Here is an 18,388-nt window from a genome sequence, read left to right as displayed (position 1 = left end):
GAGCAGCTCATGAAACTCCATAGGCACAGGAACATAAACAAACACTCGCAAAGCACAGTGACGAATGCCTTGAGGGAAATCAAATAAAGCAATAGCAAAGGGAGTAAGGGGTCTAGAGGGCTCCATCAGATCAGAAAAGGCATCTATGAGGTGACGTTGGACTGAGACTGGAACAAAGAGATTTTTTCTCAAGACTGCAGCATGTCCAAATCACTGCAAAATCACTTGGTGTATAATATAATAGTGTTCTACTACTTTTAAACCTCAACAAGGAGAGTTCAATAATGAATCATGAAACAAGAAGTTACTTTTTACTTTGGTATTTCCCTTTTCCTGCTATAAGCACCTTACTAAGCATCTTAATTACCTAGTCCTGCTATAACAGAAATACCACAAGTGGGTGGTTTTAACAAACAAATTTATTTTCTCACCGTATAGGAGGCTAGAAGTCTGAATTCAGGGCGCTGGCTCTGTGGGAAGGCTTTCTCTCTCTGTCAGCTCTGGAAGAAGGTCCTTGTCTTTTTTTAAGCTTCTACTCCTGGGCAATATTCATGTGGCTTTTCATTTCTCTTCCCCCATCTCTGCTTCCTCCCTTGCCTGTTTTTTTATATCTCAAAAGAGATTGACTCAAGATACACCATATGCTAATACTGCCTCATTAACAACAAAGACAACCCATTCAATGGGATTATAACCACAGGCATAGAAGTTAAAATTTACTACACATATTTTGGGGGAACACAATTCAATCCACAACACTGAGTAAGTTTGGCCACCCTTGTTCTTTGGGGAAAAAAAAAAAAACCCAAACCCGTTGCCTTTGAGTCAATTCTGACTCATAGCAACCCTATGGGACAGAGTAGAACTGCCCTGTAGGGTTTCCAAGGAGCACTTGGTGGATTCGAACTGCCAACCTTTTGGTTAGCAGCCAAATGCTAAACCACTGTGCCAGCAGGGCTCTTTTAGCCATTATATTCCACAGAGGTTTTGAAATATTCCTGCTAATTCAGAATGAGAAATTCTGTGATCTTGTTGTAAGCAATCAAAAGATGTTCAAAACAATGTAATCTGCTGATAAAAGAATACAAATGTAGATAAAAAAGATTTACTTAAGCTAAATAATGACGATAACAAGAATCGTTGTTAGCAGCTCATACATACCGAGTTTCAACTATATGCTAGCAATTGTTTCATCATTATCACATCAAAGCTAACAAAAACCTTAAAAATTTTGGCCAGATCATTGGGGCATCAAAAAGTAGTCATTATCAGAGTCAAAGCATCTACAGCTATGGTTCTTGGTCCTGCTAGACTCAATGCCTATTATTTTTTTAAAAATTATTATTTTTACTTGAGATATTATTCATATACAATAAAATGCACCATTTTAGAGTGTACAGTTCAGTGAGTTTTAGTAGACTCACAAGGTTGTACAACCATCACCACTATTTAATTCCAGAACATTTTCATTATCTTTCAAAGAAACTCTACCCACTAACAGCCACTTTCTCACCCCAGCCCTTGGCAACCACTAACCTACTTTCTGTCTCTATGAATTTGTTTGCTGTAGATATTTCATATACATGGAATCATATAAGTTCAATGCCTGTCTTTATAACAGATATTTTTAATGCTCCCTTAGTTGTTATTGTTAGCTGCTCTCAAGTCGATCTGACTTAGGGCAATGTTCCTTTTAGAATTCTAAAATAAAATTTTGAGATCATGTAACCCACCTATTCATACCAATGTTAGATATGTTTAATGTGTGCATATTATCAATCTGTGCCTTCCACTCAATATGGTTTTGCATTCCCCCATATTTCTAGCTATGCATCCGTAGCATCACTTTCAATGGCTAAAAGAACTCTATCAAGTAAATACTGGGTAATCTACCTAACTAACACGGTGGTGTTGAAATCTATATTTGAATGTGAGGTTTTTTAAAAAACTGGGAAAATGGGTTTAGGCATTTCTGTTTTGTATTTCAAAAATCGACTTCTAAAGGAAGCTCCTGGTCTTATATCCCTTTTTACTATCTAAATATTTAGTGCGAGGGTGGATGGTGGAACGCAGGAAAGTTTCACATTCCCTCTGCCCACATCGCCACACTGTGTGCCCAGAACAGTCAGAGGTCCAGCCCTATTTTGTCATAGAGAATTTGGTAACCCATATGTTGGCAGGCCTCACAGGAAATTTACTCCTCAAAGCCACTGCCCAGAGATCCTATAGCAGCTTTGTTAAACATTAAGTCAAATGCAACTAATAACAGGAGGGAATTACGTTTATTTGGCATCGTTTGGTGCCAACCATTACCTTATCCACTCACAGCCAGCCTCAGAGCCACAAAACCTTATTTCACAAAGGATAACATTAGTACCCCAGCTTGACTTACTTTTGATTTCTAACTTGGCATACTTTTGAGTGCTCCGACTCAGTGCATAGAACCCAACTGCAGAGGAATTTGCATTTGTATGAAAGGGGCTGAAACCCAGCTTCAGAATCATCCAAGACTTTATTCTTTTATTTTTACTATGGAAGCAGAGACTACCCTAATCAACCCTCCTTCCCTCTCCTAGCACACTTAAAAACCCATCTGCGAGCTCCACTGACTCCATTACGTTTGGAACTTTGGTATGAAGTTCATAAGGAGGAAGAGAGCAGGCACGGGGTGGAGGGAAAGAGAACACAGGGCCTGGGCGAAGAGAGGAACCCTGGGGACCCCCACAGGAGTGAAGAGGCAAATGTGAACTGTGGGAAGAAAGAGAAGGCGCATCAGAGACAGCCCAAACATAACATGTCACCCGCAAAGCCACACAAAGCATGTGTGCTGTGTCTCAGGCACTAGCCCACAGGAAACCCTTTGACTTCGGTTTCCGTTTTAGGACTCCCTGCTTTAGCTTCTGCTTTAGCGCTTGCACAATACTAATTTTACTAGAAAAGGTAAACGTCTCGTAAACTAAAGGGAGACATATTGTTTGGCACCGTTTATAACGTCAGGATTTATGGCAGTAGCACTGAGGGTCTCTCTGACCTGGAAGATGACATCATGAAACAGCAATGGGCTGCAGATGGCTCAGTTTGATTTTTTATTGGTTCTCATAACTGCTCCTTATTAATTTGTATGCATATAATAAGCACTCACCTTCACAGTCTGTCCAGCTTCGGGGCCATCCTATAAGCGGGGGAAAAAAAAGCAGAGGTAAGGACAGGTAGACGATATCTCCTGCTTATCCAGAAATATTGCCCATTAATAATTTAGATCCAATTTCATTGTGTGTTAATTTATACTATTCTCATGGGGACCATTTGCTTCAAACGTATGGGACCAGACACTTCGCCATTTCTGCCTAAGAATAGGTGAGAAGTTATGCATAAAAATGATATAAATCATCCAGCGAGCATACCCTTGCTACTTTCATGCTCTTTGCGCTTGGCTATAGATTTAATTGCGTTAAAGGAAGACTGAAAACGACTGGGGAGGTGAAATGCCGCACCTTCCGGTTATCTTTAAGTCAGATGCAGTTTAATTGATGTCTGAGGGCTGTAAGTCTCTATTCAGGAGTCTGCTGTAAGCAGAATCCATGAAACAACAACAATGGATGTCATATGGGAAGAGCATCCAAGGTAGGGGGTCTTCTCTGGCTGTTCTGACCTTGGGGAAGGGAGGTGGAAGCGTTCCTTTGTAGCTAGGCATTTTTCCCACCCTAGTTCCCCCACTCAGCCTTCGAAACCCAACAAAACTATTTCCTTTGTTGAAAATGAGCAAACTCACCCAGTCACCACCCAAAATACAAAGCCAAAGCATTTGTTAAGTTGGTTTGGGGATAGTAGAAAAAGCTATGCATCTAAAATCAGAAATTCCAAAACTGAATAAGGACTGAGCAGCTTTTGGCAGCCTCTCTACCTCTCTGACCGTCAGTGTTATTGCCTGACTAAGGGGGTGAGAATCCCTGCCCTGCAGTGGTGAGGACTAAGTGGAACTGTGTTTATCACTGGTTTGCAGACTTGGAGTCACAACCCATTAGTGGGTCATGAAGTGAACTTAATGAGTTGTGAACTGCAATCAAAAAAAGAAAAGAAATCAGAATATACAAGGCCAAAAACTATCAGAGTGCACAAAATAGTTTTGTGAAATTTTGATTTCCTTTGTTTATATAGGTCTACGTGTATGTGCTAGAGTCCTGGTGGCAAAGTGGTTAAGTACTTGGCTGCTAACCAAAAAAAAAAAGGTCAGCAGCTCAAATCCACCAGTTGCTCCTTGAAAACCCTATGGGGCAGTTCTACTCTATTCTACTCTATAGGTTGTTATGAGTCCGAATCGACCCGATGGCAACGGGTGTGTGGTATAGGGGTCCCTTGGTAGTGCGAACAGTTAAGTACTAGACTACCAGCCGAAAGGTTGGTGGTCCGAACATATTTAGAGGCTCCTCAGAGGACAGTCTGGTGATCTGCTTCCCAAAGGTCATAGACTGGAAAACCCTGTGCGTTCTACTCTGTACACATGGGGTTGCCCTGAGTTGGAGTCACCTTGACGACAACTAGCAACAACAATGTGTATGTAGGGTAGTGGTGCATATGTGACTGTGAAATAAATATATTTCTTACTGTGGTGTAGAGTAAAAAAAAAAAAGATGGAGAAACACTGCAGATGGGGGAGTACTCTCTCAATGCTATGCACATCCCACTCCTTACATTATTCACTTAATTCTCTAGTGAATCATGCTAGATAGCCAGCACTGGTCCTCTACTGTAAACATGACTTTTCTTATTGTACTTCATTAAACAGTGACAGATGTCTTCACCCACTTGCCATCATTTGGTCTCTCTAAATACATGGGTGGCAGCCTAAGCTTGATACACCCTCCCTAAGCTGGATGAGCTGCCTATAGGTGACTCAGATGGTGACACACACACACACACACACACACAGTATTTTATGGGAAGTTTAGATACTCTCAACACAGACATGGCAGCAAAAAAAAAATTTGTTTTTAAGGAGCAGAAAGAGCATTTTGAGTCACACCTTTTATAGCCTGAAAACCTTGGCTTTCTTTTTCTGGTCTCTTTGGAGGTCCATGGTGGAGAATGATGGGGACAAAGGAAGGAAGGTAAACATTCAGTGCTAAGTACAAAGTTCCGCATCATAGAACACTCCATTCCTTTCCAAAGGGGTTTTGCAGAGTCATCAAATTTCAGAGCCACGAAGGACTTTACTCCATTGAGTACATGATGAATTGATACCCCCACCTCTTTCCACAGAGGCTCTGAAGGGGCACCTCGTAGGCTTCTACTCATTTACTCAGTGTCTTCCTTCTCCCACCCTGAAGCATGCTTGCTCAAGCTGTCTAAAGGTCTCTGTGACAGTAACCTCATGTCTTCACTGGGGAGTTGGCCACATCCAATCAATCAGTCCAGCTCCTGACAAATCCATGATTAGTCACCCAGGTTTGAATCAAAGGGAGAGAAAAGGTAAGCCCTATGGGGGCAAAGCCCCACCTAACCTGCGTATCACCGCTCCCCTGGAACTAGGGCAGGGCTTAGCCCATGCAGTGCTCAAAATGTATTTATCATTAAGTGGATATTACATGGTGAGCACCAGTTCCAGTAAAAGATTTAGAAAGTCTTAATGACCACAAAATCATACGTTCACTGTTTCCATGTGCCTAAATTTTTTTTTTTTTTTTTTTGGAAACAATTCCTCAGACATTGCCTCAGCTGATATTCCACAGGCCATCTGGGGGCCATCAGACAGTAGGGCTGCCCTGGATCAATAACACATTTTTCTGCTTTTTAGAATGAGAACAATTACAGCTTCTCTCCCAGTGAGATGCCAGGTTAAAAGGAGTAGAAGACCCAATGCTAGGATTTGAAAAGAGAATAAAAAGAAATCAGTTTGGGGCAATATGCACACTCACCTGCATGGAAAAGGTGAGGGAGGTACCATGGAAATGCTGCTCCACCACTGTCCCGACTCTCTGGGTTGCCTGAAACAAATCGGCCACCTCGTCAGGACGCAGGTCTCGGAAGCGCTCCACGGGCCGCAGTGGACACACGAGGACATCTGTATCAAGGCTGGTTAAGGCACACATGCACTGCTTGCTTTGGATAGCATTCTTACTGAGAAATTTATACCCACCATATTGAATCCCCTTGGCCCAGGGCCTGAGCTCTCAAAGACTAGGGAATGAAGAAACAAATATTTACCAACTGCTAAACTCCAAAGAGTTCAAAGAGAGCTTATTAACATGGTTAATTGTAGTTTGAAGGAAAAACTGGTGAGCAGGGGAACTACTGTGTTTTTTTTTTTTTCTTTCTTTTTTTTTAAGAGAAAGAGACATAGGAGTGCAGAAGAGACTGAAGGTCTCGCTGAGATCATTATGCAAGGAGGCAAGCTCTATTCTGGACCACTATCTCCCGAACCTGTTCTAAGGTCCTATCCGCTCCAAGCAGCTAAAGGCTTGAAGAAACTGCTGGAGAAGCTGGTTGGTTTCAGAATTAAAATTTAACTTTACTATCTTTTCAGAGAAATAGGTTTTTATCTTGAAATAGGTAAGGAAAATATAACAGCAGTTTATTTTATTTTTTAAAGAACTGTAGACATTCTGAAAATTTACCTTGAACCTCATCTGTAAACAAGAGATGTGCCATGTGGTTAAGGAATTTATGACAAGGGGTCCTCAGACTGATTATTAAGAAGAAGACATTTGAAAGTAAATCACTAATTTAAGCAGAGGCTTATACAAACGCACCATCTTAATGCGTTCTCTGAATTAGACATCAACATATTCACATTATTGATCTGAGCGAACAAAGTCTAGAGAAAAAGGATGTAAGCCTGATCACTTACAGGTGGCAAATTTATATTACTGTTACATCATCAGTAACATTTCAGCTCCTTTTGGTATTTGAACCAATCTCAGGCACACACAGACTTGCGCACATGCACACACACGTGTATACACACACACGTGCACACACACACTTGCACAGATACACACGCACACCCACACACACACATCATATATTAATATCCGTTTAGCTTTCGGGTACCAGCAGGAGAAAATAAAATGCTCTACTTTATTTATTTATTTTTTCTGTTTCTTTACCTTTTTTTCTTGTTGTTTTAAAAGAACATGCTCCTGCCTGGAGCTAAGCAGCTAAGGGCCACAATAAAACCACAATTCTGCAATTGTCAGTCTCACCAGAATACCAAGCACTGGAGCCCTTCACAGGGGTGGTGGACCTCAGGGACCAAAGGGAACTGTGTGGAGCTCAGCTGGGTGGGCCTGATTCCCACAAGAGACGGGGGAGAAGAGAGATGGGAAAGCTGGTCAATTTTGCTCATCATCAGGAAACTCGTGTCAACGGTAAACTAGGGAAAAGGGCATTTGTTTAATCTGAGTTCATTTTTCAAGAGAGGAGAGGGGAGGCCTTCACCCACAGGGCATCTGACACTTCAGAAGATAATTATCCTTCTTTGGCAAGGGCTGCTTTATTATCAGGGGTCAATGAACTGCTTAGAAACGAAGAATTTCCTTTCATTTCCTTTTAGCTGAGTGCCAGCCTCCACTCCCACTGAGTTGCTTTTTCTTTGTGAAAAGAGACCTTTCCTCAGCTTCCTCCTTTCTGCTTTAATTTATTCCCTCCCTCAGGCCCTGACTTCACCAGACCAGAGCGAGATGACAACTTTGCAAGCTTCCAACAATATCCATAACTGCTGTTTGAGGCTATGTCTACACACAGCAACCAGGAGGGGAAGAAAAGGCATTTTATTTAAACAATTGCTTACTATGAAAACTGGTGGAATGAACCCCACTATCTCTGTATCTAATGTCGCTTTTGCAATATCAGTGACATCCAATCTTTTTTCCATGCAAAATATAATTTTTTTTAAATAATTTTTTTTTGTGCTTGAAGTGAATGTTTACAAATCGAGTCAGTCTGTCGCATACAAGCTTATATACACCTTACTCCATACTCCCACTTACTCTCCCCCTAATGAGTCAGCCCGCTCCCTCCTTCCAGTCTCTCCTTTCGTGACAATTTTGCCAGTTTCTAACCCTCTCTACCCTCCTATCTCCCCTCCAGACAGGAGATCCCAACACAGTCTCAAGTGTCCACCTGATACAAGTAGCTCACTCTTCATCAGCATCTCTCTCCAACCCATTATTCAGTCCCTTCCATGTCTGATGAGTTTGTCTTTGGGAATGGTTCCTGCCCTGAGCCAACAGAAGGTTTGGGGACCATGAGCAAAATATAATTTTTATATTGCTTGTCTGATGCCAATAACTGGCTTGACCCAATGTTTACTCAGTCAAAATGTTTATGGAATTCCATCAAAAGGTGGAGCTGTCAAATATTTTGCCCTGTGTACACCTAACCAAAGGGTTGTGTATACATTCACTACTGTCGCCAAGCCAGTTACTGTCGAGTCAGCTCCAACTCATGGCAACGTCATGTGCGTCAGAGTAAAACTGAGTTCCACAGGGTTTTCAACGGCTGATTTTTCAGAACTGGATTGCCACGCTTCTGTTCAGAGATGACTTACACTGAAGATTAATGATAGTACCACAACATGTCACGAAACAGTTGAACTGGCTAAACACATTTTCATTTAGGTGGGGATTTTTCACCAGTCTATTTGAGCAACATTGTCCTGACATGTATATTTCTGACAACACAACCCTTTGTTAAGAAGTCATCTTATCTGCTCATAACACACACAAATTGCAATACAAATAATAACAAGGTGAGCTAGAAAGAACTTTCAGGGTGCCTACTTGGACCCATGTTCTTGTGCGTGATCACTGTCTTTTCTCACTCTGGTAGTCTGAGGATGACATGTCAGCTCCATAGGACTCAGATCATTCTGGTGTCACACAGGCTCTGAAGCTCCTGGATGCTATGTGAGTGATTAAGCTGGCCAGAAGCAGACTGGCTATCCAACACCCTTCCTGGGCTGATCTCCATACTACATGGGCCTGAAAAGACTAAGATCAACCATCTTTTTTCATTCCTTTTGAACCAGAACAGGATAGAACATGTACCTTACCCTCATCGCTGGCTACATCTTGGCCACTGCCTACCTACCCCTGAACCTCCTCTCTCTCTACACTCCTCTCAACATTGCCCATTTGCCACATTCTCCTTCTTTCTGTTCCTCAACACACTAAATTCCTTCCCAGATTTGGGGCCTTTGTCCTGGCTGAATGCATAGAATTCAGTTCCCCATGATCTTCTCATGGCTGCTTTTTTCTTGTCATTCAGATTCCAACTCAAATAACACTACCTCAAAGGAAAGGAGTCCTGGCGGCACAAGAGTTACACACTTGGCTGCTAACCAATGACTCTGTGGAAGAAAAGACCTAGCAACCTGTTCCTGTAAAGAATATAGGCCTAGGAAACCCTGTAGGGTCACTGAGTTGGAATCTACTCAATGACACATAACAATAACTTTGAAGAAGTATTCCATGATTACCTAGTTTAAATTGCTACCTAGTTACATCACCCTATTTTAATTCTTTCCACAGCACTTGCCACCAGCTGGTAGCTTTCTTGTTTGATTATCACTTACTCCAATGACGACACAAGCTCCACAGAACAAAGACTTTGTCTTGTTTACTGCTATTTCCCCACTGCCTAGAACACCAGAGACACCTAATAAGTACGGCTGGGATGGGTGGCTAAATGATAAACCAGATCCTCACATTAGCCACTTCTGAGTTCTGAAGCCTGGACAAAGTGGAGACAGCATTCATTTAATTTTCAGTCATCTATACAAAATTAAGGCCCATGGGGCTTACTTTGCCAACCCTTCATTTGGAGGAATCACATTAGAAAGACGGAATTAAGCCTATTCTTCTTTTCCTAAGTTGAAGACTATTAATGTTACCTTAAAACAGCATATTGGACAAAGACCATTATGGTATCTTTAAAAATTTCACTTTCTAAGAAAAATATCTGAACGAGGTAGCTCATTTTAATGATCACCAGTAGCACTTCTGATGCTTTAAGGAAAATCACACACACAAAAAAAAAAAAAACAGAAAATGTGGTGTTGACATCATAGAGGTGAATCATGAGCATTTCTTCTCAGTGTAACTTAACGAATTTCCGTCACCTCCAATTGCAAAGGTGACACATACGATCTGCACACACACAAGAGTACCAAAGCAGTGTGTGATCACAAACTCATCTTAGAATAAAAATATTTTCTCAAAATAAGTACGTATGCCTTGAAAAAAAAACATTGTATTGCCTCAAGATGGTAGGTGTCATGTGCTACATGTTACTCCTAGAGAAACAACTCAGGGAAAGCAAATTAATTTTGAAGAATAACAGGTAGCTCTTGTAATCCTACTGCCACTGTTTATATACCAATTGTTTTAAGATAATATCACGAATGCGGTGTAATTCAATTTGGAGACTTTCAGGTCTTGTTAATGGGCAAATCCCATATTATAACAGGCTTTATGGATGTGCCTTCTCCTGGGTCCTGTTTGCTTGGGAAACCTCTAAAGAGATTTCTTAGCCAACATGCATGATAACCTTCAAAGAAGTAAATCTATTCAACTGAATTGAATACATGTTTACCTAGGATTCATCATGTGTGAAATCCTGTGAAAAGGGTTTTCAGGAAGGTACCTGGTCTCTCCCTATAATCCAGTGTCAAGAGACTCAATTAGCAATAATATTTTTTAAAGAGAGAGAAGGGCAAGAATAACAGTTTAGGTCCTACGGTCAACAAAGATTCCTCAGAGTAAAGAAAAACAAATAAGTCTTCTTAGCACAGATGAGATTTAAACTGGTCTTTACAAATGGGAGAGTCATTCAACCAGTGGGCTGGGGTGACACTCCACTCATCCACCTATCTATCCCACAACTGAAGCCTCTTCTCAGTCCAGGCCAGAACTTGGGGTGCCAAGATGTATAGGACAGAGTAGCTGACCTTAAAGAGGTCACACTCTAATGGTCCAAACTGCCCTTCGGTATAAATAGATCATTACAACACAGAGAGGGGGGCATTATTGATAGAAATCAGTATGGAATGCTGTGAGAACACAGAGGAAACTGTATCTCCCTCTGCCTAGGGTGTTAGATAAATTATTTTGTCTGCTCCTTCATTAAAATTTTCTAACACCAGAAACCATTTCTCCAAATTTGGACCATAATCTGTCCTTGAAAGTAGCCTAGCAACTTAAGGCCAGCTTCAAAGGAAAACTGTCAGACATTCCTCCTTTGAACAAAATCACTGTCTCTTTTATATGTTGTTGTTGCTAGGGGCCATAGAGGTGGCCTCCGACTCATGGCAACCCCATGCACAATGGTATCAGACTGTTGTGATCCATAGGGTTTTAAGTACCCATATATTTCATCTTTCCAGCAAACCATAAGGTACTATTATAATCCCCATTTTATAGATAAAGAAATCGTGGCTTACACAAAATAAGAAACTTGTCCAAGACAGCACAGGCAACATGAAATTAAAGCTAGAATTTAACTCAAGCCTATATGACTCCAATGTCCATGTTATTAACCATAGCAGCGCTGTGATGCCTTGCTTTTAGTAGTTTTCATGACCCTGTCTCTGTCTAGCCTCTTATTAAAAGTGTGCCCTGCCATTCCAGAGTACCTCTATTCATGGAAACCAAGGGTTTTGTATTGTGCAAAACTGCGACAGGCCTGAGAAACACCTAGCCTTGGTTTAAAAAAAGCAAATGAGAAGTACAATCCCACAGTGCAAGGAGGCCTCATTGTTGGCAAAGGGAGTAGTGAACATACTCTCCTCCTAACAGAAAAATGAGCAAAAGGATCAAGAGTAAGGAATCAGCCTACACCAGGGGTTGAGCTGAAAGAAGTAAGGAGGGATGCAGACACTGCAGTCTGGCCCTTCTCCATCTTTGATCTTGGGTTGCTCCAAGCTGGCTTTGGCTCCCCTCAAATGGCTGACTTGTGTGGAAGATTAAGAAGGGCGGCCAATGTTAATGGGGCAGGTTGTCAGACACACTGAATTCCACTGCCTGTTTGGATGGTCTAATTGTTGGGAGTCATTGACTTTCTCATAACATAATTTCAGCCAAAAGACGCTACCAGCACTTTGGCAATACCTCTTCATTCTCCTTCCCTTTCTATGCTTATCACCAGTTCAGAACTGACTACCTCTGTCCTTTTGGGCATAAATACTTAGGTTGTCTCTGCAACAGTGCCAGCTATCACATCAATGTGCTGTGACAACATACTAGGCCCTGTACTGAACTCTTGCTGACACACCGCCAGCTAAGAACACACACAATGGAAGAAAGAAATTGAATGGAGTCTTTCCATTAGTCAAGTAACTGAAAGTGGGTATAGATGATTATTTGTGAATATTGTCACCAGTGTTCCTTGCACCCCACATGTCGCTCTGCAATATGGATTTTCTCCTTTTCCCATCAAGAGATGGAACTTCTTTCTCCTCCTTGTTGAATCTGGGCTGACTTTTTTTTATCTTGCTTAAAATGTGGTAGAAGTGCCACTACGTGACTTCCAAGGCTAGGCCTTAAGAGACAATGAAACTTTCATTTTTTCTTCTTGGAACCCTGAAACCAACATGCTGTGAAGTAGCCCAGATAGCCTTCTGGAGGATAAGTGTCCACATGGAGGAAAACTAAGTCATCTCAGCTGACAGCCCATACCAATTACCAGAGACTATTTCAGACCTGTAAGACCCAGGAGAGCCACCATTTGATTTCCAATTTATATATTAATCATCTATTGCTGATAACAAACTACCCCTAAAAATTAGTAGCTTAAAACAACAATGATTTGTTCTCTTCTCATGATTTGTGGAGAGTTTGTGCCTCTGGTCTCACCTGTATACTGCTTTCAGGTTCAGGCAGGTTGGGGGCTGGGCTCAGCTGGGCTAAGCTGGGCCCCTCTTTCTACATGCTCTTTCATCTTGATTAAGGTGCAGAAGTTGCAAAGACTCTTAAGGCTTAAGTTATTCCACATTCTGCTTATCAAAGCAAATCACAAGAGCAGCCCAGACTCAAGACAGAGAAATAAAGTCCATTTCCTGATAGGAAGAGTGGCAAGGTCACGTGGAAAAGGGGTGTAGACACAGGAAGGCATGATGCATGGGGGCCATTATTATAACAGTCTATCACAGTTGGTAACTCTGAAATAGAGCTTCTGGGATTCTGTCAAAATGCACAGGTACCCAGGGTTTCCTAGGTATGCTAGTATGCATACACAATTGTGGCATTCTAAAGCTGGGATTGATCTTAAACATTATCTACTCCAATACCTTCAGTATCAGGCTTAAAAAATGGAGGTTAGAAAAATTTGTCCAAAGTCACACAGTTGCTTAGGGCACAAATGAGATTGAAAGTCCATTTAGACTCTAAAACCAAAGCTCTTTCCATTACATGTGAGATGCCAAAACATGCTTCTCCTGCCATTTTCCAGTACTTTTTTTAAGCCTGTGACAAATTTTTTTTTTTTTTTTTTTAATAATCAGCCACAGAATTCTCTGCTTGAATCCAGAGTCCCCAAATCCTTGTCAATACTGAACACTAAGCAGTCACGGACAATCATGGTGACATGAGACACATGTGCTGTTTTGTGGCCTCCCTACAAAAACCCAAACCAAACCTGTGAGTTGATTCTGACTCATAGCGACCCTATAGGACAGAGTAGAGCTGCCCCACAGGGTTTCCAAGGAGCGCCTGGTGGATTCAAACTGCTAACCTTTTGGTTAGTAGCTGTAGCTCTTAACCACTACGCCACCAGGGTTTTTCTGTGGCCTCCCTAGGAGTGGTGAAAACAATCGCAAAGGCCAGAGTAAGTCAGGGACGAAGCAAGATACTGCAAAAGTGAGAATCTGTCCAACTGCCTGCAATTTTCATTACGCTGCTGCATTCTTACGCAAACAAAATCTCATAAGTTCAAAATTTGCTCATCAAGGATAATAATAATTGATGACTTAGAAAAAAAATAATTTTAGGGGCATTTTCATGACAAATATGAAATATTTATACAGTCATGACAGAGAAATGGAAATGTACTGATTTGGATGATTAATTTAAAAAGACAGCAGAATATTATTCTCCGAGTTGTCCAGACTGGTCCTCATTTGTTTTTCTATGTCTGATTTATTCCAGGGATTCAAAACATGAAAGTCACTAAGCTGAATCAAATCATCAAAATATCATCGAGTCTGATGAGGCTGATTAGCATGGGTATGTATGAATATGGAGAAAGGCAGTATCAAATAATCCAAAAATTAGTCATTCTTCTGAACTAATAAAAAAAGAAGCATCTGCAGTCCCCTCCCCTGTAGATCTGTCTACAGCTAACAATAAGCACGGAACTTCCCAGTGCTGCAGACTTCTGTAGACCCTGGATATGTATAATTCATTATTTGCTCTAACAAATACTCCCAGTCCCTGCAAATGTTTAAAGCAATTCATAATGTCACCTCAAAAAATAAAAACAATAGGATGGACTGTGAGCTCTTTTTTTTTTTTTTAAAGAAGATTCAATTTATTTGATTTAAAATAGCACAGTTGCAGAACTTTGAATCAAAGTAGGTGGCTTCTCATATAAGTAATCTATTCACAGTGTAGGTACTACAGTGAATTTTCATATTAGAGATGTAGAAATACTACTAAAATATTAAGAAATACAACTCTGAAAAGGTATCCTGGGCCACAGTTTGGGGCACATCTTCCTTCATGAGGCATTAACAAGCCCATTTCAGTCACTCAATGAGAAGTTCATTGGATATTCATCAAATCACAAGCATAAATGGCATGAATGTAATTTTAAGCAAATTTGATTTCCAGAATATGAAAATTCCAGAACAGTGTGATTAAGATAATGACAGCATTCTGCTCATAGCCGGATATCTCGGCAAGGATCTCAAAAATATCTGTGAGGCTCATCACTTTTTGTCTCATTTTTGCTCCTTCGCTTTGTGGCAAAGATACAGTGGGTCCGTGGTCACCCACCTGGAGGAGGAGAATCCAGGTATCTGTCTGTAGGCACCTGCCTTTAGGGACCCCCCTCCCCCAAATCTTCCACACTGATCTGGCTGCTCAAAGGTGAGAATCACATCCACAGGAAGAAGTAAACCAATGGCTTTCCAAGAAAGGACCACGAAAGAGGAGCCGGCAGCCTGGCAGCAATCTGGTGCACGTTCTTTGGCTTGAATTTCACATATTATTCTATAAATATTTGAGGGCAAAGGGCTCGTCCATTGACTAAACTAAGAGCATCAGAATTGGAAAAGAGTACGCTTATTAAACTACACATGTGGGGAAGAAGTAAAAATATCAGAGGCGGAGGAGATGACATATCATACGTGTTTACTGCCTACCGTGTCCTATTGATAATTGGTACCCATTTCAGTTAGAAAATTTCACCCTCATTCTTCCAGGTTCAGAAGTTGAGGCCAATGAAATTGAACTACATTTCCAAGGTCCCGTGGTTACTAAGGGAAGATTGTGACAGGACCATGTAGTGCAGTCGTCTGTGTTGTTTCAGTGCCACCCCGGTGAGAAAGGTCTCCATGTGCCTACTGCGGTGTTTCCTATAGTGCACACAGCAGAACACTGGCTTTGAAAGATGATATTAGATATTATGAAAAAAGAAAAAAATCCTATGGCCAAAGAAGATTGAGAAACACTAAACTGAAATGAAGTTAGAGAGGTTTCTTTACTCCAGCACTCCTCAGGACTTTTGATATGCTGATGTGTATTCTGACATCTCAGAAAGAAGATACACTTTGCAACATTTTTCAAATATGCTTGTGCCTAAAACAATATTTAAAGTGTATATTTTTTTTAAAAGAATATTGGATAGGATCAATATTCTAGGGGATGGTCTTTGGGAGTTCTGAGTTTCATTAACCAAAACACACAGATGCCTGAGTAAGTTTTCTGCTTTTTAAACAAAAAGTGTACTATTAATTATATGATCAAAGACAGAGGGCACCTCTCAAATGAAATGACTGCCAAGTCAAGCACTAAGGTACATCGTACGGGATACAACAGTCGGGAGTGCTGTTTACTTGCCAAATATTTTGGGTTCGTGCCATGTCCAGGCACAGGGTAGGATTATGTCCCCTGTGCCCTCTATGGTTGGGTGATGCACAAAGATTCCTGACCAAGGAGTTATGAGCAGAAGTGACAGATGTCACTTCAGGCTGGAGCATTTAACCTCCAGATCTTCCTTTCCTTCTCAGTGACAACCAGCTATACTCATGATGGGGGCTGCTCTGGCAGTCTGGACCCCGCTTTGCAGGTCGTGATAGTGACAATGACTAGAACAAGTTTGTTAAGTAGGTTTTACCTCTTTTTCTAACTCCAACTAATTATAGTAGCTGTTTAGAGCAGTGTGTTGAGGAAGATTCTGAGGTCTTTTTGGGATCAGGAAGAAGGAATGCAGTAATTTATTAGTTTTAGCTGCCATAAGGAAGGGCAGAATATAAGTACGCATACCAAATATGAATACATCACAGTCTGCCAGAAGAATGCACAAATCTGTCTTGGAAGAAGTATAGCCAGAATGTTCCTTAGAAGCAAAGATGGCAAGACTTTGTCTTGTGTACTTTGTACTTGTCAGGAGGGACCAGTCCCTGCAGAAGGGCATCATGCTTGGTAAAGTGGAGGGTCAGCAAAAAAGAGGAAGGCCCTCAACGAGATGGATTCACACAGTGGCTGCAACAATGGGCTTGAATATACCAAAGATTATGAGGATGGTGCAGGTCCAGGCAGTGTCTCATAGTGTGGCTATGGGGAGGTGGCGGGTGGGGGGGAACCGACTTGAAGGCACCTAACGATTTAACAACCTGGCAGACATTGTGTAAGACATCAAGGAAACAAACCAGGTCTATGTGCTTCCTCCTCTCCAAAGGTGTACATTCTAGAGGGTGAGCAGACAAAAGTCAAGTACAGATTAAACTGTAGCAACTATTGTGAGGAATCGGGGGAGGGGGGGTGGGGGGGACATGTAAACTGTTAACATACATGACTATTAACTGAGAGGCTGGAGGTTCCAGTCCACCCAGAGGCTTTTCAAAAGAAAAGCTGGCAATCTACTTGTAAAAATTTACTTCCACTGAAAACTGTGAAGCACAGTTCTACTCTGACACACGTGAGGTTGCCATGAGTCAGAGCTGACTGAGAGAGAGAAGGGCTGAGATGAGCAGGAGGCAAAATACGAAGATGCCAGGGGAAGAACTTTCCAAGGCAAAAGAGCTAAGCAGGGAATGAGCTTGGCAGTCCAGCTGGAGGGTCGGGAAGGAGGGCAAGAACAGTAGGTGAGAAGGAGGGGGAGGACAAGCCTTACAGGCCCTTGACTGCCTTGCTCAGGAGTTTAGAATAAATCTAATAAATCTTCTGAATACAGAAGTCTCCGAAGCAGGAGCGGAGGTTTATGACAAAATCTGTGCTCTCTTTTTCCAAAGATCACTCTACATTCTGCGTAGAAAGAAAGATTCCATCAAAGCAAGAATGAAAGCTGGAAGTTCTTGGAATTAGAAACAGGGCTGAAGGGTGGCAGTGGCAGTGGAGATGCAGAGAATTTGAGACACATTCTTAAAGTGGGACTGACAGGACTTATTCATGAGGAAGAAGAGGAGAGAGGGATCAAGAAGGCTCCAGTGTTCTGGGTAGAGTAAATAGGTGGGTGGTGAGCTGATTTAGGAGGCAAAGAGGGAGGCAGTGTGTCTTGTGGCTCAGAATTTAGAAGACTTTCCTTCTTGAATTTATAGATTTCCCCAGAGCCAACTAAAGCAGACTTTCCTAACCTGGGGTCTGTGGATGGGCTCCAGGGTTTCTATGAATTTCCCCTGAAATTGTTCGCAAAACACACGCAAACATATGAGCGCATGTGAGTGTGTGCGTATGTTGTTGTTGTCAGCTGCTGTCAAGTTGCTTTCGATGCATGGCAACCCTGTATGACAGGATAGAACTGCCAGGTTTTCTAAGGAGCAGCTGGTACGTTTGAACTGCCTACTTTTCGTTAGTAGTTGAGCTCTTAACCACTATGCCACCAGGGCTCTCGCTCTCTCATTCTCTCTTTCTCTGTGTGTGTGTGTGTGTGTGTGTGTGCGTGTGTCCATACATGTGTGCATTCTTTCCTGGTCTATAGCGTGCAAAAAATTCTTAAGTAGCCTTTTGTCCCCAATTTAAGAATCACTGACTTGAATTAGCAGAATTACTTGAAAATTGGTCCCCAAGAGAATGATTAAAAACAGGTTCATTTTAGCTCAGAATCTAATAGACCCATTCCTGAAACTGAGAAAAAAGTTTACTTTGTGTCTGAGCAATGTGCTGCAATTCAGGAGAATGAGCTCTCCACAAAAGACAAAGGACTTTTTTTTTTTTTAAATGGCATCACACTA

At 41.6% G+C, this 18,388-nt stretch overlaps 1 protein-coding gene across 1 annotated transcript in view; it reads right to left on the bottom strand.

Moving 5' to 3' along the window:
• Positions 1-6,188, bottom strand: part of FHIT (fragile histidine triad diadenosine triphosphatase) — a 338,197-nt gene extending 332,009 nt beyond the window's left edge. Inside the window, exons 1-2 of the mRNA XM_023548098.2 lie at positions 5,916-6,188; positions 3,143-3,172 (exon numbers count right to left, since the gene is read on the bottom strand). Of these exons, the coding sequence (XP_023403866.1) occupies positions 3,143-3,172; positions 5,916-6,089 (204 nt within the window). The 5' untranslated portion in view covers positions 6,090-6,188. The remainder of the gene's footprint in view (positions 1-3,142; positions 3,173-5,915) is intronic.
• Between the last annotated feature and the right edge of the window lie 12,200 nt (positions 6,189-18,388).

Source organism: Loxodonta africana, chromosome 22, assembly GCF_030014295.1.
Source record: "Loxodonta africana isolate mLoxAfr1 chromosome 22, mLoxAfr1.hap2, whole genome shotgun sequence".
NCBI classification, from domain to species: domain Eukaryota; kingdom Metazoa; phylum Chordata; class Mammalia; order Proboscidea; family Elephantidae; genus Loxodonta; species Loxodonta africana.
The sequence above is the reverse complement of the archived record's forward strand: the minus strand, read 5'-3'. Positions and strand labels throughout refer to the sequence as shown.